Here is a 23,056-nt window from a genome sequence, read left to right on the forward strand (position 1 = left end):
TGTCAAGAAGCCTTGAATAAGAAGAGGAAAGAGGGGCGCCTGGGTGGCCCAGTGGGTTGAGCCTCTGCCTTCAGCTCAGGTCATGATCCCAGGGTCCTAGGATCGAGCCCCCGCATGGGGGGAAAAAAAAATCTCTGCTCAGCAGGGGGCCTGCTTCCGCCCCTCTGTATCTCTGCCTGCCTCTCTACCTACTTGTGATCTCTGTCTGTCAAATAAATAAAAAATTTTAAAAAAGAAAGAAAAGGAAAGAGACAGCAGTGGTTGGAGGGGCCCTTGTGGTGGAGGGGGGTTCCCAGCCATTCCTTCTTTTGGGCATTAGGATCTGCAGACCACTCAGGGCAGACCTTTTCCCTGGGTTCCTGACCCCTATCCAACTGTTGACTTGACATGGAGATGCCAGTGGGCATCTGGAACTTAACTCAGTCCAGACAGGACTCTTGATTTCCCCTCCCCAGATTTATTTTCCCTCACCGCACAGCAGCCACCAGGTTGTTTTATCAAAATCCCAGGAGTCATCCCAGATTCATCTCTTTGATTTGTTTATATTACTCATGAATATGTATCTTATTCTTTTTTTTAATTTTATTTATTTATTTGACAGAGATCACAAGTAGGCAGAGAGGCAGGCAGAGAGAGAGAGGAGGAAGCAGGTTCCCTGCCAAGCAGAGAGCCCGATGCGGGGCTCGATTCCAGGACCCTGGGATCATGACCTGAGCCGGAGGCAGAGGCTTTAACCCACTGAGCCACCCAGGCGCTCCATATGTATCTTATTCTTTAAGGACATGTGACTCTTTTTTTTTTTTTTGTCTTATAGTCCAGTTTTGGAGAATTTTTGTAAAAATAATAAAGGTGTTCTGACAGAAGGCAGTCAAAAAGGATGATAGGTGTCCACCATAGTGGGTGTTTTCAGAAGGATCACATCAATAAATTGGACTTCCTCAAAGTTAAAAACGTTTGGTCTTCTAAAAGACTGTTTAGAGGATGAAAAGACAAACGTAGGCTGGGAGAAATATATTTGCAAATCACAAATATGATGAAATATAGAAAGACTGCTCAAGCTTAGTTTTATTAGAATTAGGCAATTGTTTCTTTAAAATGACACCAAAAGCACAAGCAATATAAGAAAAAATAGATTACACTTCATTGAAATTAAAAACTTTTGTGAGTAAAAGGACACTATCAAGAAATTGAACAGAGAGAGTGCCTGAGTGGCTCAGCGGGTTAACCCTCTGCCTTCAGCTCAGGTCATGATCTCAGGGCCTTGGGATTGAGCCCCACATCGGGCTTTCTGCCCAGCAGAGAGCCTGCTTCCTTCTCTCTCTCTCTGCCTGCCTCTCTGCCTACTTGTAATCTCTGTCTGTTGAATAAATAAATAAAATCTTAAAAAAAATGGAAAAGGCAACCACAGAACAGGAGAAAATATTTGGAAATTATATGTAAAAGCGGGAACTAATATCCAGGATATATATATATATATATATCTTTACAACTCAACAATTAAAAGACCAAAAAAATGTTTATATGACCAAAAGGTTTGAATAGACATTTCTTCAAAGATATACAAATGACCAAAAAGTACATGAAGAGATGCTCCATATTATTACGAGTCAGGCATTAGGGAAAAGCAAATAGAAACCACAGTAAGATACATCACACCAACTAAGATGGCTATCATTTAAAAAATGAACAGTAAAATAATAGGTGTTGGTGAAGATACAAAAAGTTGGAATCTTCATTAGAACTGATGGAAATGCAAGATGGCGCAGCTTCTGTGTCAAAGGGTTTGGGAGTTCCTCAAAGTGTTAAATATAGAGTGACCACGTGACCCAGCAATATAATTCCTAGGTGTCTGTTAAAGAGGAATGAAAACATCTGTTGACATAATGATATATACAGGAAGTTTGAATGCAGCATTATTCATAAGAGCCAAAAAGTAAAAACAGTCCCAACGTCCTTCAGCCAGCAGGTGAATGGATAAAATGTGGTCTGCCCATACTGTACTATACTATGGTCTCGGCCAAAGGAGGAATGAAGTACTGATACACCATATGAAGTACTGATACATCCATAACATGGATGAAAACGTGATGCCAGACGCAAAAGGACAACTACTGTATGATTCCATTTAATATGAAACACTTAGACGAAGCAGATCCATAGAGACAGGAAGCCTAGGGAGTGGGCCGATGGGGGAATGGGGATTGACTGCCTAGTGCGAATGGCGTTTCCTTTGGGGTGAGGAAAAAGTTGAAAATCAGATAACAGTGCTAGTTGCACTATGAATATAGTTGCATTGTGAATATACTAAAAATCACAAAGTTGCCCGTTTTAAACGGGTAAATTTGGGAGTTCGTAAATTGTATCTCAATAAAGATACTGCATTTCCAAATTATAGGAATCCTAATCATCTTATCCCATTTATTTGTCAAAGCTGTGCCCAGGAGCCCTTACTGTGTGGCCAGCAGAAGGCTAGATGCGAGATGCTCTGAAAATGGAGAGATGAATGAGACTCCTCAGTCTAGAAGGGGATCTTGGTACTAGAATGATTATATATGCAGGCAGTGATTAAAACCCGTGATTCGGGGGTTAAAGGGATCCACATTGCAATCCACTGGTTAGAATCTTGAGATTGTTTGACCTTCGGCTCATTTCTCTTTTCTAGATCTGTCAAATGAGGACGACAGCACTTTTTTCATATGGGAAGCGCTCGGCACCTGCTAGGAGCTACAGCCGTTACAGGTTACAGTCCCCTGGTTGCGGTGGGAATTGGACTGTTTTCCCATTGTACAGCTGCGAGCACGGACGGGTCAGAAGAGAGAACCCAGGTCGTCCCGGCCTGAGTCAGGGTCTCGGAAAAGCCCGCAGACACCGACCAGTCGGCAGTCGTGGGATTCGGGAGCGCCTGTGGGCCGCGCGGCCCCGTTGGGACGAGCACGTGCCCGACTGGGGCGCGCGCGCGCGCGTTTGTGTCCCCGCGGTTGCTCAGCAACCGGCTGGCGGGGGCGCCGCGCGGCCATGCAGAAGCCGGGCGGGACCCTGAGCGCCGCGGTCCGGGAGCACCTGAGGCGCTTGTGTCTGCGCGAGTTCCCGTGCGGCACTGGCAGCTGGGTGCGGACGCCGGCGGGGGCGGCCGGACGAGGGACTCGGGGGGTCTGGGGGACGGACGGGACGGACCAGGGGCGGTAGGGTGGGCCCTAGGGGCCGCCAGCTGCAGGATACGGCTGATCTGGAGAGGCCTGAGGAGGAGGTTTGGATCTGGGCATTTAGGGAGCGGCCTGACCTGGGGTGGGAGCTGGGACACTGCAGGGGCAGACGGAATGGCTCCCCCAGAGCCCCCCCCACCCCGCCTGACCAGAGAGGAGGGCAGGCTGAGCACATCAGGCTGACCTGGGGTAGGGTTTCTCAACCTGTTAGAGACACCAGGCTCCTTTTGGGGTGAAAAGCTTTTGCCTGGGGAAAGAGCTTCTCAACCTTCAAGTGCTCCAGAAAATCTAGAGAGAGGCCCCCCCTCCTTGGAGGGCAGGGCGGGGGTGGGGGCGGGGAGAGGGGAGTTGTGGAGGGGTTGGTAGTTTCGGAGCTGGCTCTGTCCTGAGGCCTGCAGAGGCTGGTGGGTCTGGAAGAAGCAGCTTCCTCCCTCCTTTCCTGTCTCCTTGTCTCTAAGGCCAGAAACACTTCCCTTCTGAGGCTTCTCCTTGGGGAGCAAGTGGTGGCTCAGGAGAGCTAGAGCAGGTGTGTCTGCCCACACCACTCCCCCCCCCCCCATAAGCTCCGTGCTCTTGCTGGGGCTGGGGGGCATGACAGTGACAGCCCACCATCCCTCAGAGGTGCACAGGAATATCCTGAGGGTGTGGAACGTTTCCCTCACACTTGATGGAAAGCTGGCACCCCCCCACATTGGTAAAGCACTAAGGGGAGGTCAGTGTTCCTCTTCTCATAGAGGAGAAAACGGAGACACCAATCAAGGAACTAATTCACTTGTTTGTTTCATCAACAAACTTTGTTGCACACCCACTGTGTGTGCCTAGCGTCCTTGAGGTGCTTTTGGGTTTCACTGATGTCTCTCAAGGGTCTCCCAGAGGAAGGGCTGGGAGACAGTCAACTCTGGGCCACTGTGATATGTAAATACAGAATTCACCTTTCCAGCCTTGCCACTTTTTCCTCACAAACCTTCCCTTGGTTAATACATCCCCCAGATGACCTTTTGCACCTTGTAGCTTCTAGTACATAAATCTTTCTGAAATGTTTGGTTGCTTTCCCCTGTTTCTTCAAGGTTCCCAGCTTGAGTAAACTCCTAAAGGCAGGAATGTAGTTCTCGGTCTATAGTTCTATCTGGGGCTAATAATCAGTCAAAATTATTGAGTACTCACTGTCTAAATGTGTAAGCTCTTTGTCCCTGATTGTCCTGAATGTTACAATCTGCTCTATTTGGGGCGTCTAGAGTCCTGGAGAGGGCTGAGTTACTGAGCAGCGAAATTCTCTACCTGCACCACTGTAGAATAAGTCGCGCTTTCTTCCTCGAACGTGGCGAACATGGAAGGAGCTGGTCCCCAGAGACGAGGAGGCCAGGAACCCTGGGGAGGAGACGGTGGAGGCGCTCCTGGGCCTGGTCCAAAGCCCCAACTCACCCTGGGCTCTGCCGGAGGGCTCCAGTGCAGAGGACCATTTTCTGAAGGAACTGGCCATCCGGAATCCCCTGGTGCTCAAAGACACCTTCTTCTACTCCTACTTCAAGTCCCTTCGGGTGGTGGACAAGCAGGTAAGAGCTGGGAGCTGCTGGTGGGGAGGCCATCCCCCTACAGAACTGCATAGTCCTTAAGGTGGGACCTCAGTGTTCAGTGGGAGGAAGGATGGGAAGGTAGCTGTGCCCCCCAAATTAATTTCACCAGCCCCTGCAGCAGGGAGGGCCAGCGGCTCATTTGTTGTGTGTCTTTCCTCGGCCCCCGTCCCCAGGGGTGGGGGGGGGTCATCCAGGTGTGTCTTGCATAGCTGACTTCTGCTGTACCCTGTGGTAGGCCCCCTGGGTCCTAGGACAGACCTTTAAAGTATCTATATTGGTTTTACTTAAACTTTGGGGGCCCGGGGTTAGGGAAGGTGGGCATAGTACTGTATGTTACTTTCTGTTATGAAAAAGCCTTCTTCGCTTCTAGCAAATAACGGAGCCCCCAAACTGCAAACTCAGCCTTCCTCCCTTCGCTTCTCCTCCCCAAGAGAAACTGAATTTACACAGGACTGGGCATGGGGAGTGGGAGCCGCTCCTACCAATTTGCCCAGGACCTTGCGGGTGTCCGCTCTGAAAGTTATGTGTCCTGGGAACCCCTCATTCCTGGGCAAACTGGCATGGTCATCAGGAAGGACCCTAATGTCTTTGAGGCCACAGACAACTGAAGATTCACAGATGGAGCTCTGAACTTCGGGTCTGACTCTGCTGTGCATCAGCTAGCGGTTTCTTACGGCCTCAGGGTTCACTGCCGCCCAGCAAGAGACAGCAAAGAACATGGCATCCCGGCCCTTGGGAGCTCAGAGTCTAAGAGGACACTGAGCTCAGTTGGACAACACCTCTAGGGGGCAGGGTGGGCTGGGGTTGAGGCACAGGGATCCTGGTGGGATGTGCCAGAGAGCGGCTAGGGAGGTCGGTTAGGGCAGGAAGAGGGTTGGCAGGCGTGAGGTGATTCAGGAGGGGAAGTGGCCACCTGTTGCTGTCACCCGTGGACCCCATTTCTGCTCCGCAACTGCCTCACCCAGGAGAGCTCTCAGCTTCCTGATCTTCCCTTCCAGGTGAGCCTGGTAGATAAAGGTCTCCTGAAATTCCTGAATCTTGAAGAGTTGGTACTGAGTGCCAATCAGATCAAGGAGATAGACGCCATCAACCTGCCCCCATCACTCAAGGTAAAGGAGCCCAGGCTCCCTGTGGCGTCTTTGTGCCGGCTCAGCCCAGAGACCCTGCCCCTGCCTTGTTCTGCCACCTGAAGTTTCGGCCAGTGTGGCTGTATGCCAAGGGCCAGCCCCAGGCTTTGGAGAGGGAGGCCAGATTCCTCAAAAAAAGTAGAATTTCTATGTGACCCAACAATGCCATCTCTAGGCATATGCCCCACAGAACTGAAGGCAGGGACTGGGATTCTTGCAGCCAAAAGCGGGGCCAACCCAAACATCCATCCACAGATGAGTGGCTAAACGAACTGTGGTCTCTCCGGACCATGGGGTGTTGCTCAGTCATAAATAGGAATGATGCATGCCACAGCATGGGGGAAACTTAAAAACATTATGCCGAATGAAGGAGGCCAGACCCCGAAGGTCACAATATTAGGGGGTTCCACTTGCATGAAATACCTAAAAGAGGCAAATCCACAGGCACCGAAAGTAGAGCAGAGGTTACTAGGGCAGAGGTGAGATGATGGGGAGTCATTGTGGTATAGGACGGGGGACCAACTGTGATGGAGACAGAGCCGTCTAGGGCGATGAAAACTTTGAGAACTGGGAGCGGTGATGGCTGCATAAGTGGTCCCGCTTAGCACCACCGAAGTAGGGGACATGGCAAATCGTATGTATGTTGCCACAATAAAAAAAATCATTTTTTTTAAAAAATCATTTTTTAAAAATCACTTTTTAAAGATTTTAATTTATTTATTTGACACACACAGAGAGATATCACAAGTAAGCAGAGCAGCAGGCAGAGAAAGAGGGGAAACAGCCCGATGCAGGGCTCAATCCCAGGACCCTGAGATCATGACCTGAGCCGAAGGCAGCGGCTTAACCCACTGAGCCACCCAGGCGCCCCTGTGGTCTCAATTTTAAATTAAATATGGAAATTTGTAGATTTTGTGGCAGAAGGGACTCAGAAATGTGGCTCAGTGCCAGGCTTAGGGAGAAACCAGACGAGGCTTCGGAGCAGAAATCCAAGAATGTGCTGTCATCCTCCACGTGAGTCCTTACTCCAGCCCGGGACCCTCTGGCTCCCCCAGACACAGGCTGCCGTGGGATGAGCACTTGCCAAAATGCTGCGCCTGTCCCCATCCGCTCCACCATCACCTCCCATGCCAGATTTTAACATTTCCTTCACAAAAGGAAAAGAAACTTTCCAAAACCCACTGCAGAAATGCTTGGTCCCCATATTTTATTTTATTTTCTAATTTATTTTGAGAGAGTGAGCAAGAGAGAATGAGAGGGAAGAGGAAGAGGGAGAAGCAGGCTTCCCGCCGAGCAGGGAGCCCCACGGGGCCTCGATCCTAGGACCCTGGGATCACGACCTGGACTGAAGGCAGACGCTTAACCGGCTGAGCCACCCAGTCACCCATATTTTTTTTCTCCCATATTTTAAAGGGAGCCTAGGCGGGCACAGGGCGGCAGGGTATGAGTACTTCCTGGTCCCACCCCACTGTTTCTCAGAGAGGGAGGGAGGAAGGCTGGAAGGAAGGACAGACTGGAGGTCACGGTCACTGTCTTCTGCTCCCCCCCAGGTGCTGGAGCTCTACGGCAACAAGATCAGCAGCGTGGAGTGTCTGTGCACTCGCCCGCCCCCACACCTCCAGCACTTGGGGTTGGGTCACAACAAGCTTCTGGGCCCCTTGGAAAGTCTCTATGTCACCGCAGACTACTGGTAACTCCAGAGCCCCGGACAGGAAGAGAGAGAAGGGTTTAAACCTTAGGTTTGGGTCTCGTCTTGAAGAACTTAGCTTTGCTCTTTTTTTTTCTTTCTTTTTTCCCTTTTTGCCTTATTCTTTTCTATAACTGCTGATTGGCCACCAGCCCCAGACCTAGGATTCGTGTCTTCGACTGAATAAGCAAAAATTCCCGCCGTAGCCCAGGGAAGGGGAGCAACAGGTGGCAGGAGTGGGTCAGACCTTTCGTTTTGATGCCTTTAGGTCAGGGCTGCTCAGCTCGGGCACTGCCAAGGTAGGGCAGGGCTGCTCAGCTCGGGCACTGCCAACATCGGAGTGGGCAACGGTCGGTTGTGGGGCTGTCTGTACACTGTAGGAAGTTGAGTGGCACCCCTGACCTCTGCCCACTAGAGGCCAGGAGCTCCCCCACACCAGCTGTAACCACCCAAAGTCTGTAGACTCACACCATGGCCAGAGTACCCTGTGTTCGGATTTTTTTATTTGGAAAACATACCTCCTCTAAACGAAGGGAAACCTTTTCACGCCAAGTGTGAATTTCGTAAAAACACGGAAGTGAAACCTCTTTCACTGCCTTGAAATTCAAAGGAGGGTACCCTGTTCATGGATCTGTTTTGCTGATGTCTTCTCTGTCTTCTTGAAGGCTAACATTGGGTAAGGTTCGTGTGCTGACCCCTAAGAGATGTTCTTCTTGGGTATTTCCTGTTGACTGACTAACCAGCCTTGCATCACGGGCTGTCCAGGCCAGGAAAGCAGGGCGGAAGGGGACGGGGAGGGGGGGGCCCGAGTTCAGTCTGCTGGAGACCAGAGGCTGTGATGGGCTGCTGAAATGCCCCACCTTCTTACTGCTGTTCTCAGACCTGGCACCTGTTTGCTTTCTTGTTTGTGTGTGGGAAGAGCACCCGTGCCCCCCTTCCTGGCCCTTTCTGCCAGACTGGGATGGAGGGTGCCTTCTTTGTCCTCATTGGCTTTCTTCTCTCATGTGCCCCCAAGTCCTGAATCACAAGGTTTCCCCTCCATGAGTCAGTCGGGCTTTGGAAGGTATCCTCCTGCATCTGGACCCCTCGAGTTTCACGCACCATCTTCCCAGGTCCCCATATTTACTGGCCTCTTTTACCTCTGCCCATGGCTTCTCCCCACGTGGCTTCCTTCTGTCTTCCTTGCCAGTGTCAGTCTTTGTTGAGAACATTCTAGATGCATGGTGTTGTATCAAGATCTATGGGTGGTACCAAGAGTGCCACTGAGAAAAAGAGATCTCTGTAAATGGAAGTGATCGCAAGCAGGATGTGACCAGAGCCATCTCTGTCACAGTGAGGATGGCAGTGTCACTGAGAGGGGTGGGGGAGGGGCAGTAGAACCAAGAGGTCCTTCTCCCGCCCTCCGAGGCTCCCCTCCTGCCCTCAGCGTGGGCCTGCTCTCTGTTCTGGACATGAGGTGCTGGGGCCTGTCAAGCAGGGCAGGCCTGGCACCGGACCACAGCTGCCTGTCCCCATCCCTGCACTCACCCTGCCTCAGGACTCCTGGATGGTCCCGCTCCCCTTCTAGGCCCAACCTCGTCTCCCTGGACCTGAGCTTCAACGACCTGACGGACCTGCAGGGCCTGATTGCCAGCCTCCGCACCCTCCCGCACCTGCGGGTGCTCGTGCTCCAGGGGAACCCACTGGCCCTGGTGCCCTACTACCGAGGCTTCACCATCGACAGCCTGCCCCGGCTCTGCGTGCTGGACGACATCACCGTGTCTCCCAGTGAGAAGTATCAGTTCCGGGGGCTCAGCCGGAGTGGGGGTGAGGCAGCCGATGGGCAGACTGGGGAGGGGCTGGCACTGGACCCTCCCCCCACCACAAGCCTCTGCTCGCCAGTCCGCCATCGAACTGGGTGGCCTGTCCCCGCAGCTCCCCAGTTAGTCAGGGGTAGCTCACCTTCCTGATCATAGTTCTCTCCCAGATTTTTGGTCCCTGTCATTGGGATCTGGAGACAAGTGGTAAGGAGGCTGAAACCATCCTAGGCCAACAGGAAGCATTCTATCAATCCATTTCTGTACTTTTGTGGTGGCTTGAGATCCCCCCCTTGTGGTCCACACCACAAGCTGCATCAGGGCCTTCTCGAGGTCAGGGCAATGGAGTTTGGTAATCATAGCTTCCGGTTTTGTGTGCCAGGCTGTGCTAAGGTAACATCAAGTCTTTATCTCTAAATTCCTGTAAAGCAGCTACTATCATTCCTGTTATATGAATCCGGAAAACAAGGCTTAAGAGGGGTATGTTCAAATCCCTGTTTGAATTCGGCAGAACTGGGATTTGAACCCAACTCTGCAAACCATGAGGCTCAACGCGTGAGGAGGGGAGAATGCAGGGACCTGGCTGGGTATGGCTTCCCCTGCCGTCCCGCTCACTTCTGCCCCTTCCCCTCGCAGACCTCTTGGCCCGTGAGGCCCAGCTTCTGGTGACTATTGGAAATGTCAAGGGCGTTCTGGACACCTCTATCCTGGACCCAGAACCTGGGCCTCAAGGCCCTTTTATCTCATACAGCTATTATGTGACCTACGACTTTGTGGAAGATGAAGAAGGAGAAAGAAGCACGCACGGCGGCGTGCTGGCTGAGGTGTGTGCCCCGCGGGCTGCCCCGGGGAACTGGGGGACACGCGCTGCCCTTGGCTTCACGGGGTCTCCTGTGAGGCAGAACCGCTTCTTGGGGCCCAGAAAACCCTTTTACTCCGAGCTTTCCGGTTCACACTCTACTCGGAAGGGAAGCGGCTCTATTCAGCCCCTTTCTTGCAGCTTGAGGTACCTGCGCTCACCTCCTTCCTTTGCCCTGGAAATACAAGCAAAGGGCCTCTCAAGGGAGCAACATTTACAACCAGCCTGGCTGTCCCCCACCCCATCCCTCTCCCTAGTCACCTTCTCGCCAAAAGCAGACCCGAGGGTATCCTCCAACCAGGAGAGACAGGGCACACCCTAATTCCTGCAGAAATTTTACTGCTCCTACTCCCAACACAAACCTCTCAAAAGTGGCAAGACGGGCATTTTAAAATATATATATTTTATTTATTTATTTGACAGAGATCACAGGTAGGCAGAGAGGCAGGCAGAGAGAGAGGAAAGGAAGCAGACTCCCTGCTGAGCAGAGAGCCCAATGCGGGGCTTGATCCCAGGACCCTAGGATCAGGACCTGAGCTGAAAGCAGAAGCTTTAACCCACTGAGCCACCCAGGCGCCCCCAAGATGGGCATTTTTAAAAACTTCCTGCCCAAGCCCGCGCGTTTGTTAGGGCTTCAAGTTCACCACGGCACAGACACCTGCTCCCGCACAGGCGCGATGAGAAGCCCGCGCACAGCGTCCCCCGGGGTCTGGGTCTCTCCCACAGATCGTCAAACCCTCGCCCAGCACCGAACAGCTGGATGAGGACATCCCTGAAGAGCTCTTCGGGGAGGCCGAAGACTCCCCTGAGTCCGGGCTGTCCAGCCAGTCGGGAGAGCTGGAGGAATCGGGGGCCTCGGACGGCTCGGGGCACCTACCCAGGGTGACCGACTCCGCGGAGGAGCTGGCCAAGTTGCGGCCGCGAATAGATCCCCGGCTCTGCCCCTCCCCGGGGTAAGGATGGAGGCCAAGCTGGAGCAGGGGGCGGGGGGGGGGGGTGGTCCCGCGAGCTCGGTCCGCACCCCTTCCCGGCCAGAGAGCAGGTGCGGCAGGGTTCAGTGTTCCAGGCCCCGGGAGCCCTCCTGCTCCCCGGACGCAGCTGCACCTTCTTTCCCCGAACCGCCAGGTGCTCGGAATGCGGGGCTGGCTTCAGTCCGCGCGCAGGGGAGAGAGGGGCAGCCCTTCCCCCGCCCTCCGAGTTGAAGACCTTCCCAGTCCGGCTTTTCCATTCATCCGGGATTTACTCCGGCCTCTGACCCGTGGTGTGGATCTGAGTCGTGGGTTCTTTCCCATGCACCCACCCCCAAGGCCCACCACGTGGGCGTAGTGCCTATCAGGTGTTTTGGGGTTGTTTTTTGTTTGTTGCCTATCACGTTTTGTCTTACTTGATAAAGAATCTTTTTGGGGGATGGAGAATTTCACAAGAACTTGAAATCACTTCTCATTTAGTCTGGAAGCTCCATTAAACCGATTTTTAAGTCATTGCAAAACACGAGCCTGGTTTGGGGCTTTTGTTTTCGTTTTTAACAAACTTCCTGCTATCAGCTGGCGTTGCTGTTTTTTCTGAGGACCAGAGCTCAGAAAACAGAATCTGTGGCTGAGTTCTAATGAACCGAGCCTTCGCCCCCACAGATTTTGCAGCCCATGCCTTAGTTTGGAAAGTTAGTTATTTCTCTTGAAGCTAAAAGAGTTTTTTAATTTTTTTAATGACTTAAAACCTCCACTGAAGGTACTTGATACAGGCTTATGGAGAGTATGGGGGAGCTGCCCTGGGCTGTGGGTGACAGTGACGGAGGCGGTTCCCCCAGCTGTCAGAAGAGGGGGAGCCCCCAGCCAGCACCTAGCCAGGCTCCCCAGTAAACCCCAGCTGACAGCCTTGTGGTGGTGGTGGTGGTGGTTGAATTTTGGGAAATAGCAACAAAAAAGTAAGAACCACAAATGATTCTGCTTTTTAAAAAAAAAATATCAGTTAGAAAATAAAGGTTTCTTCTCCTGTATCCATTGAACTCATCCCATAGAATGAATTACTCTTATTTATTTATTTATTTATTTAAGGAGGCTCTACATCCCACATGGGGCTTGAGCTTAGGACCCCCAAGATCGAGAGCCCCCATACTCTCCCGACTGAGCCAGCCGGGCGCCCCAGAGGGAATTACTCTGAATGGTTTTGTGCGTAGAGTTCCTTGTTTTTTTCTTACACACTCATATATATGAACCTATATACACCTATAATTTTTTTTCTCAAAAAATGAACTCATATTCTGTCTCAGTTTGAAATGTGCTTATTTCGCATGTGGCTGTGGACACACAGACCTGTTAATTAAAGAACAACAACAACAAATGATTCAAATGTAACCCACTTATACAGAAGAAGCCACCTTGCGGCCAAGTGATGAGGCTCAGGGAACCACTGCCCTTGATAAGAAACAACAGACCAGAACCTCCAAAGGTTCCTTATGCCCTTCCCTCCTTCCAAGGATCACTGTCAACTCAACAAACACCATTAACTCGTGTGCCTCTCTTAGACCTTCCTATACATGGGATCGGGAAGTAATGCCGTGTATCTGGCCTCCCGGGTGACGGCACCCCGTCTTCCTCCGCCCCCGCCCCCCAGGACTGTTCTCTTCAGCACCGTCCGCAAGCCCTGGACTGACGTCATCCCCTGCCATTATGAGATGCATCACACGCTCCGGGACTTGGTGCCCCTCAAGGCCTTCCTGCTGGCAGGGACCACCGTGACCATCGTGGAGGAGAAGGTGGGTGACGGAGTTCCCATGTTCTGTGCGTCGGTCCCCTTGTCCTGTCTTCCCATCTTCTGTCAGGGCGTCCTGGGGTCCTGCTGCCTTGTTGGCGAAGTCTCCGTGCCTTTCCAGCAAGATCCCGGCCAGCCCTGCGCTGGCCTCCTTCACTCGTGGCCACCTCACTGTCCTCTAGATTCTCTCCTGGCCTCCAGTGCCTTCACCTGTCGACGCTGTGTTGTCTACCAAGAGCGGAAAAGGGGAGAAGGACAAGAAGGGGCAGAAGGACAAAGACAAGAAGGGAAAGGACCGGAAGGACAAGGCTGGGAAAGGGGAGAAAGAGACGGTGCCGAAGGTACTGCTGGGCTGCCCGGTGCTCAGGGTGGTTGCAGTGGCCGGGGGCACTCCGGGCACTGTCCCTGCCAGGCCCCATCCACTCTCCCTGCCTCTGCCCCCAGGAGCAGAAGGCGTCCAAGAAGAAGGAGCTTCCTAAGGAGCTCCGGCAGGACCCGCCCATCCTGCGGGTGCTGGGCAGCGGCTTGGTGGCCTTGGAGCCCCTGCTGGTGGGGGAGCCACTGGTGTCCGAAGTGTGCAACTTCGGGGTGATCCGCACCTTGGAAACGGACAACCTGATCGCCCTCAGGGTAGGGGGGCCCCTGCCACACCCCTCCCCACCGAAACAGTGCTGGGCCTGGAAGGGCTATGCAGACCTCTGAGCCTCCTCTGGAAGGCCCTGTGTGGGCAGGCCCCTGGGAGGCACGGGGAGGAGGAGGGGGAAGACGAGGAAGGGGAGGAGGAAGAGGAGGAGGAGGAGGGCCTCCACCCCGGCCTGCAGCTGTGCCCAGCTCCCAGCTCTCTGGAACCCGCTCTGCGAGCAGCCCTCTCAGGTGTGAGGAGCCGGGCCAGGGGGCGGGTCAGGCCTGCTCCTTCCTGGGCCTCGGGGGGAATCTGCAGCCCCCCCTCCCCAGCATCCCCCAACTCCAATAAGCCTCTCCCGTTCTTTCTCTCAGGATGCAAAGAAGAACAAGAACAAGAAAGCTAAAAAAGGTAAGAGTTAATGATGGCAGCGGAGAGCGGGGAATGTTTCCTGAGGACCTTAGTCTGTCGTGATCACAGGCCACAGCCTGGGGGGCTTGTAAACAACAGACATTTATTTCTGGCAGCTCCGGAGGCAAGGAAGTCCAAGACCAAGGTGCCAGCGTCGCTAGGTAAGGGCCCACTTCGTGGCAGCCCCTTCCCAATGCGTCCTCACGTGGTGGGAGGGGCTCGGGGACTCGCTGGAGCTTCTTCTGTTCCCATTCTCGAGGCTCTACCCTCATGACCTTGTCACCTCCCAGGGCTCCCCTAAGACCGTCACTCCTGGGGGTTAGGATTTCAACATGTAAATTTTGCAGAGACACAAACATTCAGACCATAGCAGGACCTGGGGAAGGAGCAGCCTGATTCGGGGCCAAAGAAATAGAAGGACCGAGAATCATATCTTCTGGGCAGCAGGAGGGCCCTACCCACCCTAAGGACCAAACCCTCCATCTTTCCTGTGTCCCTGAGACAGGAGCAGCCAGCTGTGGATCCTGCTATGGGCCGGAGAGGGACCTGGGGTAGGAGGCAGGCGAGGTGGGAGGGGGCTGAGTTGGGCCTGGCCCCGGGGTCCTTCGGGCCTGGCAGTCTGGGGCCTGTTTCAGGACATTGGCCGTCTTTGCCCAACTCGGAGTCTGGGTTTGGTCCCGGAAGAGGGGGCAGTCACCGAAGTGTCGGAGAGAGGAGGGCTTTGGACTGGAGCTGCAGAAAGAAGCAGCTGGCGTGGAAGGAGCGCTAGCAGACAGCGCCTGGCTGCGAGGCGGCTGCAGTGCCAGGCCGGGTCAGAGCACCCCACTCCCGACAGCCAGAAAAGGGACATGGCCAGGGCCCATCTGTGGGTGAAAGCTGTGGCAGGACGTGGCATTTCCACATGATGGGGATTCCTCAGCAGCAAAAAGGAACAGAGCTCGGCCTGGGTATACCTGGAGGAACCTTGACAAGGAGACGGTGAGGGAAAGAAGCCGGCCACAGAGGGTCACGTGGTGTGTGAGTCCGTCCATGTGAAATGTCCCAGGACAGACGAGTCCACAGGGACGGAAGGTAGACCAGTGGGGCCTGTGGGAGAGGAAGGGGAGTGATTCTAATGGGTACAGGGTTTCCATGCGGAGGGAAGGAATATTCTGGAATTACATCATGGGAATGTTTGAACAACGTGGTGAACATACTAAAACCCACAGAACTGTACACTTAAAAAGTTAGAATGCTGAATATGATGAGAATTTTATCTCAGTGAAAGGAAGTTCATCTGATACAACAACAACGTAAAAGCAAGAAATGCTGAGGGCCCGACCTGGATGTGGACGGCAGAGGCGGTGTGGAGGGGATGCGCCTGAGAGTGACTGGGGGGCCGGGGGTGCGGGAGAGGCTCTGTGGGGTGGGGGGGGGCTGCAAAGCTGCACCCGGGGCTGGGCTGGGTTTTGCACCTGAGAAACCCGAAGTGTGTGGAGCTCCCGAGAAGCCTTTCCCTCTCCTGCCCCTTGTCCCCCCCAGTGCCTTGTCCATCTCCTCTGCCCCCAGGCCAGCCAGCCCCCATGGCCATCTCGCTGCATGGCCTTCCTGCCATGCGGCCGCTCTGCCAGGCCCCCCACAGTCCTGCCAAGTCACTTCCCTGCTGGAATTTCTTCCATGATTTCCTGCTGGCTGCCTCCCAAAGTCCGAATGCCCATGTTCTGTGAGCCCCACGAGCTCTGCCCGGAATTTCCTCAGCTGCTTCATCCATCAGATCTCAGCGTCGGGCGCCTTCTTAAGGGAAGCTGAGCCTCCGGGTTAGCCTGGGCTCCCTGTTTTCTTCATAGCATCTGGTGGGTTTTGTCGTTGTTGGTGTTGTTGTTTTGTTTTTTTGGCTTTTTAAGAATTTTACGTATTTGTCAGAGAGAGAGCATAAGCGGGGGAACAGCAGGCCGAGGGAGAAGCAACTCCCCGCTGAGCAAGGAGCCCGATGAGGGACTTGATCCCAGGACCTGAAGGCAGATTTGGAATCAACTGAGCCACTCAGGCATCCTGAATCTGTTGTTCTCATCTATAGTACTCAGCCCCATGCAAACAATAAGAGATACAAACCTATGTGATTGGTTTATTTTTATCTTGTCCACGACATTGAAACTCACAGGTGTGTGTGTTCGGGGTGGGGGTCTGCGCCTGCATTCTTTAAAGTCCTAGAACCCCTAGTCCCCAGCATAGTAGGCTATCAACATGGGTTGACTCAATGAATCAGCTCATAGGTGGTATTTAAAACCATGAAAATATGTGTACTTATGTTGACAGAGAAGAGGAAAGGATTGAGCCCAGCACCCCAGGGGACCACTACAAAATTTGAGCAGGAGGGGACAAGACCTGGAAGGATCACATTTAACCATGTCCTAAAACAAAATTCAAAGATACTGAAAGGAATACAAAACGACCCCCCAAGTTGGGGCGCCTGGGTAGCTCAGTCTGTTAGGCATCAGACTCTTGATTTCAGCTCAGGTCATGGTCCTCAGGGCTATGAGATAGAGCCCCACTCTGTGCTCTGTGCTCAGCGTGAAGTCTGCTTAAGATTCTCTTTCTCCCTTTCCCTCTGCCCCTCCCCCAACTCACATGCTCTCTCTCTCTTTCCAAAATAAGTAAAAGCTTAAAGAAGAAAAAAGTACCCAAGGTAAAATTCATATCTACCATCCAGCAAAAAAACTACCACACTTGCAAAAAAATTTTTTAATATATAAGGGGAATTTATCAACCATAACTGACTCAGAAATGACATATGTGTTAGAATTAGGAGACAAGGACATTAAAGCAGTTATTATAATTATGTTCTATATATCTAAAAAGCTAAAGGGAAGATGGTGGTATGTAACAATATGGACTATAAACTAAACTTTTAGGGATGAAAACAACCATGTCCCATCAGAAATACATTCATTGGGATTAATGGCATATTAGATAATTCAGAAAAAAAAAGGATAAGTAAACTGGAAGCAGTAGAAACTACCCACAGTTAAACTCAGAAAAATGGCTGGAAAAAAATTAACAGAGCATCAGTGTTTTGAGACAAATTCAAAGGAACTGATGTTCTTCTAGTTGGAGTCCCTAAAGGAGAGAGGGGTAGGCAGAAAGCATATCTGAAGAAGTAATTGCTAAACTATTTCCAAGTTAGATGGAAATTATAAATACACCAATCCAAAAAGTTCAGTGAGCTCAAAACTCAAGAAGCATGAAGAAAACTAAGCCAAGCTACATAGTAATAAAACTGCTTAAAATCATTGATAAAGACAGAGGAACAAAGATAGAGACAACAGCAGTCTTATCATCGGGAAAATGCCAAACAGAAGACAGTGAAAGAATTCTTAAACACTCAAAGAAAAATAACTGTCAACTTAAAATTCTTTTTTTAAAAAGATTTTATTTATTTATTTGACAGACAGAGGTCACAGTAGGCAGAGAGGCAGAGAGAGAGAGTGAGACAGAGGAGGAAGCAGACTCCCTGCCGAGTAGAGAGCCTGACATGGGGCTCGATCCCAGGACCCTGAGAGCATGACCTGAGCTGAAGGCAGAGGCTTAACCCACTGAGCCACCCAGGCACCCCACAACTTAAAATTCTTTACCCAACAAAAATATCTTCCATAAACAAATGTGAACTGAACACTTTTCTAGACCTACAAATGCTGAAAGAAAGTATCACCAGCATACTTCTATTACAAGAGATGTTCAAAGAAGTCCTGTAAATGGAAGAAAATACTAGATGGATCCGAATCTGCACAAAGAATTCAAGAGCCCTGGAAATGCTAACTGTGGTTAAATATAGAGACTCCTTTCGTGTTATTTAGCTATGTTTAAATGATTGTTAATTGTTTCATGAAAAGATACATTGCAGTGCCTATACCACCAGTAGAATGTATAAGGATAGCAAAGAGGCGAAGTGTGGGAATAAGGAAGGGAATGGAAGTGTATCACCATAAGGCTCCTATTTCTGTGTGAAGTGTCATATCACCTGAATATGGAAACTCAAAGGACCTAGAATAGCCAAAACAACTTTGAAAAAGAACAAAGGACATACACCGATGGACTTCAGGAAGGACCCACGCAGATATGGACATACGGTTTATGATCAAGCCACCGGGTTAAGATGGTCTTAATTTTTTTTTACACTTTTGTAAATCCTTTTATTGTCTGGCTTAATTGACAGTTGCATTGAAATAGCTGCATCTGCTGTTAATCTCTTGTGTTGCAGTGTTTGAAGTGGATGGAGAAAACCCAGTCTCATGGATGTGTAATTGGAAAAGGGAATCTTTTAATAGACTTTCAAATAATGATATTTTTCTTTGATAGTATGTCAAATTTGACAACTAGTAGTTTTTTAAAGGCTGTTGCAGAGTGAAAACAATCTATATGAATGCATTTTTGGTAGTCAGTTATGTTAAAATCCATTCATTGGTCTGCATTGCCTCTTTTTTTTTTTTTTCCATTGCATTTTGAAGGGCTGTCTCACTCATGCACAATCTGTAACATCAGGCATTGGTTATTTGTAAAATACTAGTTCACTGAGTATGCAGATCTTTCAACTGTTGACACATTTCATTATACATCATCCAAAAATCATGTTCCGCACCCATATCATTAGAAGAGTCTTTGAGGACTGGGAAACTGTTACGTTCATGGTGATAGATAGAGTATTTCAAAATTCTAATTTCTACTGGAAAGCCCAAATGTTACAAATTCATCAAAATGCGTTCCGTTGTCTTCTCTGAAATGCCAGACTTCATGCGCTGTTTAGAAAATATCTGCCAAATAGTCACGTCGGAACAACCGCGGTTAGGGTTCTTCCAGGTGAGGACGGTGCTCCCAGGCCCGGGCAGCGGCTCGCCCTGCGGCTCGCACAGCTGCGCCCGTTAGATGATGACCTGATGACAGGTGGTCCCACTGCTCCTCCCTGCGCGGAAGGGGCTGGGATCTCGGACTCGCAAACCGCGCTGCCCCTGGGCTTGGAGGACGGCTCTGCCGGCCCAGGGCGGCCGAGGGGCAGCCGGCACGTCTCTCGGGACTCACACACGCGTGTTTTTATTTCTCAGAGAAGAATAAGTCTGCGGTTCACATGGACGACGGCGACTACCAGCCGCAGCCCCTGACGGTGGAGGTGCAGGTGCAGCTGAACCAGTACCGCTCGGCAGAGGAGGCGCTCCGGGAGATGTCCCTGTAGCGCGCGGGATTAAAGGCTGTTCTGACGACCGCGGCTCCGCTTGCGTGTGCCCGGGAGCGGGGGACCGGCTGGGGGCGCCCTGCGGCCTCTCCGCCCGCAGGTGCGCCGCATGTGCGCGAAGCCGCGTGGGGGAGGGATCCCGCGGCGCCCCGGAGCCCCGCCCCTCCCGGAGCCCCGCCCCAACCGGGCGGGCCCGGCAAGGCTAGAGCTCCCGTCCCGGCTCCGCGGCGCGAGCTCCTCGCCTGTCTGTGGCTCGGCGTCCCGGCTCCGGTAGGTCCGCGGGAGGCGGGCTGAGCGGGCCCGGGGGCGCCTGGGGCCGCCGCTGCTGGGGGCAGGCGTGTCTTCCCGTGCGGGAGGGGCCCGTGCCTCCGCACCGCCCGCGCACCCGCGAGGACGCTGGGTCTGGCGGCGGAGGGGGGCGGTCGGGGCCAGGCGGCCTCCTGCTGCCCCTCGGCTTGTGTCCGCCGCGGGGGCCCTGCTCCGTGCTCCGCCAACCCCGCCGGCCTTCGGCCCCCCCAGCAGCCGGCTAGAGTCCATCAGGAGGCGTGAACTAGCCCTTGGCACTTCCCCTTATTGAAGCGTGTCGGGACATGGAGCTCCCAGGGCCCGAGACGGTTGTCGCCCCAGAGACAACAGCAGACCCTCAGGACTCAGCGCCGCTCTCGCAGGGGGGTCGTGCCCTCGCTGAAGTCCAGGCGCGGTTAAGAACCGGGCTTTTGGGGGCTCCCAGTACTGGGGACCTGCGCTGGGCAGGTACCGAATTGGGACTCGCAGCAGTGTGTGGGCCGGGGAGCCGGGGGTGGGGGGGACGGCCCTGGGCCACACGTGGGGTGGGGGGCGCGGGGGCGCGCAGCGGGAGCTCCGGAGCCAAACTGTCGGCCCTGCGCCCCCCTCCGCCGCGGTGCCGGCCCGGCACTCCCCGCCCACAGCTGCAAGTCCTCCCGCTCGCTGCTCCGCGGCCGCCGCGCGGGTCTCCTCGCCGGTCTGCGCTCCCTTCTCCCTGCCGTAATCCTTCATCTCAGCCGCAGCGGGAGGAACCTTTCAAGCGCTTGATTTCTGCCGCCGCCTCTGCTAAATCCTCTAGTGGGTCCCTGCTGGGGTTACAGTAAACCCGGGCTGCCCCGCGCCCCTTGCCCTGGCCTTTAACGCGCGTCTTCTCAGGCCGGTGCTCCCCGTCCCTCCCTTCCGGGCGCTTCGCCCTCCTGCCCGCAGAGGCGTCTCCACCTCCTCCAGGAGCCTCGCTTAACGCCGCCGGCCACCCTTTCCCCGGGTCTTCGCGGTTGGGTCCCTTCGTTCAGAGCTTTCGGACCCACCACGGGCTGGAATCCTCCCGTCGCGGAAGGCCCTCACGCTGCATTCACATCTCTGCACGTCTGAAGTTTGGATTGGTTTTGTTTTGGTTTCTCTTCTCCACCCCCCTGGCAGCTGGAAGAGATGCTTTTGTCCCGGTGGCAGCAGGGTGACAGGGATGGGGCGACTGTGGGTGGACTGGGTGGAAGCAAAGGCCTGTTGGACAAGGACCACATGGCCGTGGAGGTGAAGGGGAGGGGCTGGAGGCCTGGCTTTGCCGCCCTTGATCTTGGGCAGTGTCCCCCCGCTAGCTTCCGTTTCTGGGCCTTTGCTCTGGACTGCGGGGTCCTTGCTGGGAGAACCAGAGCTGCCAGAGGCGTGGACTCTGGACTCGGGGGCCCGGCTGCAGGGGAGCAGCCCCGCACAGGCGTCTGGCTTTTCTACTTGCTTTCATGCCCGTGTGAGGGGTTTGTTCTTAAACCCCCTCTTAAGTGACTCCTCCAAGAAACCTGTGGGAAAGAAGAAACTTCTTTCCAGAAGCTGCAGGAAGAAACTTGAGGCGGATGTGAAGGGTTTGTCCTGTGGTCGGTTGCCTTTCCCTGGAGGAGCAAACTCTGTAAGGGCCACGCCCGGGGCTGTCCTCTCTGGGGGACCCAGCGCAGGGCCTGCCACCAACAGATCAGACCGCACACTTTTGGGGGCCGGGTGATGGTTTGATTTTAGACTCGAGGGCCCTGAATGTCGGGTTTTGTGCTTAGAATGAATCTGACTGGAAACTGAACTAGCTGTGTGTCGTTTTCACTGTAAGATACTCAAGTTTTCTGGGAAATGAAGAAAGTGCTCATGGTGCCTCAGGTTTCTGGTGTTTTATTTTTTTAAGTTAATGTAAGTAATTTTGACACCCAGTGTAGGGCTCGCACTCACCACCCCGATATCGAGTCCCACGCTCTTCCGACTGAACCCACCGGGTGCCCTGGGGTGCCTTGGTTTCAAAGCAGCTGCAAGTCCTTTGGGGGAGAAGGTGCGCGAGAGCCCCCCCGATGCCCACAGAAGGCGAGGGCTGGCAGAGCAGGTGTGCTTGGCCTGTCCCCTGGGAGAGGGACTCTGGAAAGAGCCAAAGGACTCGCTGGGAAGAGTAAATTGAAGACGGGCCAGTTGGCTGCTGGGTGGCGGGCCAGGGAGGCAGAGGCCGGACGGGGGCTGCGGCCGCTCACGCGCTCTCTCCCCGCAGGCCCTGCCATGTCCCGCCGGCTGGGCTGGCCTGTCCTGTACAGCCTGGCGGCGCTGCTGCTCAGCTGCCTGCTCTTCCTGAAGAAGGAGGCCAAGCCGGTGGGGGGCTCCGCGGCCCGCCAACCCTTCTGGGCTCCCCCAGGGCCCCGCCGCAGCCAGTGTCCCCCCAACCACACGGTGGCTAACGTCTCCCTGTCCTTGCCTAGCCGTCACCGTCTCTTCCTGACCTATCGTCACTGCCGCAACTTCTCCATCTTGCTGGAGCCTTCGCGCTGTGCCGAGGACACCTTCCTGCTCCTGGCCATCAAGTCGCAGCCTGGCCACGTGGAGCGGCGCGCGGCCATCCGCAGCACGTGGGGCCGCGTGGGGGACCGGGCTCGGGGCCGGCGGCTGAAGCTGGTGTTCCTCCTGGGGGTGGCGGGCCCTGCGCCCCCCACCCAGCTGCTGGCCTACGAGAGTCGGGAGTTCGACGACATCCTGCAGTGGGACTTTGCAGAGGACTTCTTCAACCTGACCCTCAAGGAGCTGCACCTGCAGCGCTGGGTGGCGGGTGCCTGTCCTCACGCCCACTTCATGCTAAAGGGAGATGATGACGTCTTCGTCCATGTCCCCAATGTGCTGGAGTTCCTGGATGGCTGGGACCCAGCCCGGGACCTCTTGGTGGGAGACGTGATCCGTCAGGCCCTGCCCAACAGGAACACCAAGGTCAAGTACTTCATCCCCCCATCCATGTACCGGGCCCGCCACTACCCGCCCTACGCCGGGGGTGGGGGATATGTCATGTCTAGAGCCACCGTGCGGCGCCTCCAAGCGGCCGTGGAAGAGGCCGAACTCTTCCCCATCGACGACGTGTTCGTGGGTATGTGCCTGAGGAAGCTGGGGGTGAGCCCCACGCACCACGCTGGCTTTAAGACATTTGGAATACGGCGGCCCCTGGACCCCCTAGACCCCTGCCTGTACCGAGGGCTCCTTCTGGTGCACCGCCTCAGCCCCCTGGAGATGTGGACCATGTGGGCGCTGGTGACCGATGAGGGGCTCAGGTGTGCAGCGGCCCCCTTGCCTCAGCTCCGGGGGGCGGGCTGAGGAGAGCCCGTGCTGATTCTCCCATCATGACAAACTGAGAACCGTGCCCCTTACCCTGATGGTCTATAGGAAATGCTAACCTCGCTTTTGTACGTACCCCCCCCCCCCCCCCCCCGCAACCTTGCTAACTCTGATTAAAAACACCTAAACCTCGCTTCACCTGTACCAAGTTTGGCTCAGCGAGTGCGGCCAGGACTCGGGTGCTAGTTGCTGGGGGCGG

The 23,056-nt window shown here is 53.8% G+C and overlaps 2 protein-coding genes across 2 annotated transcripts; both read left to right on the forward strand.

Moving 5' to 3' along the window:
* The first annotated feature begins 3,015 nt into the window (after window positions 1-3,015).
* LRRC43 (leucine rich repeat containing 43) lies at window positions 3,016-19,261 on the forward strand. The gene is made up of 12 exons (XM_044244401.1): window positions 3,016-3,108; window positions 4,496-4,756; window positions 5,776-5,886; window positions 7,455-7,594; window positions 9,159-9,397; window positions 10,024-10,211; window positions 10,973-11,199; window positions 12,860-13,001; window positions 13,180-13,338; window positions 13,442-13,627; window positions 13,994-14,030; window positions 19,106-19,261. Exons 1-12 carry the CDS (start codon window positions 3,016-3,018, stop codon window positions 19,231-19,233), a joined length of 1,911 nt encoding a protein of 636 aa, XP_044100336.1. The 3' UTR covers window positions 19,234-19,261.
* A 232-nt stretch (window positions 19,262-19,493) lies between these two features.
* On the forward strand, window positions 19,494-22,990 carry B3GNT4 (UDP-GlcNAc:betaGal beta-1,3-N-acetylglucosaminyltransferase 4). The gene is made up of 2 exons (XM_044241019.1): window positions 19,494-19,503; window positions 21,755-22,990. The coding sequence occupies exon 2, from the start codon at window positions 21,763-21,765 to the stop codon at window positions 22,834-22,836; it is 1,074 nt and encodes a 357-aa protein (XP_044096954.1). The 5' UTR covers window positions 19,494-19,503; window positions 21,755-21,762; the 3' UTR covers window positions 22,837-22,990.
* Window positions 22,991-23,056: the final 66 nt, after the last annotated feature.

The sequence above is a fragment of the Neovison vison genome, chromosome 3 (genome assembly GCF_020171115.1).
Source record: "Neovison vison isolate M4711 chromosome 3, ASM_NN_V1, whole genome shotgun sequence".
NCBI lineage: Eukaryota > Metazoa > Chordata > Mammalia > Carnivora > Mustelidae > Neogale > Neogale vison.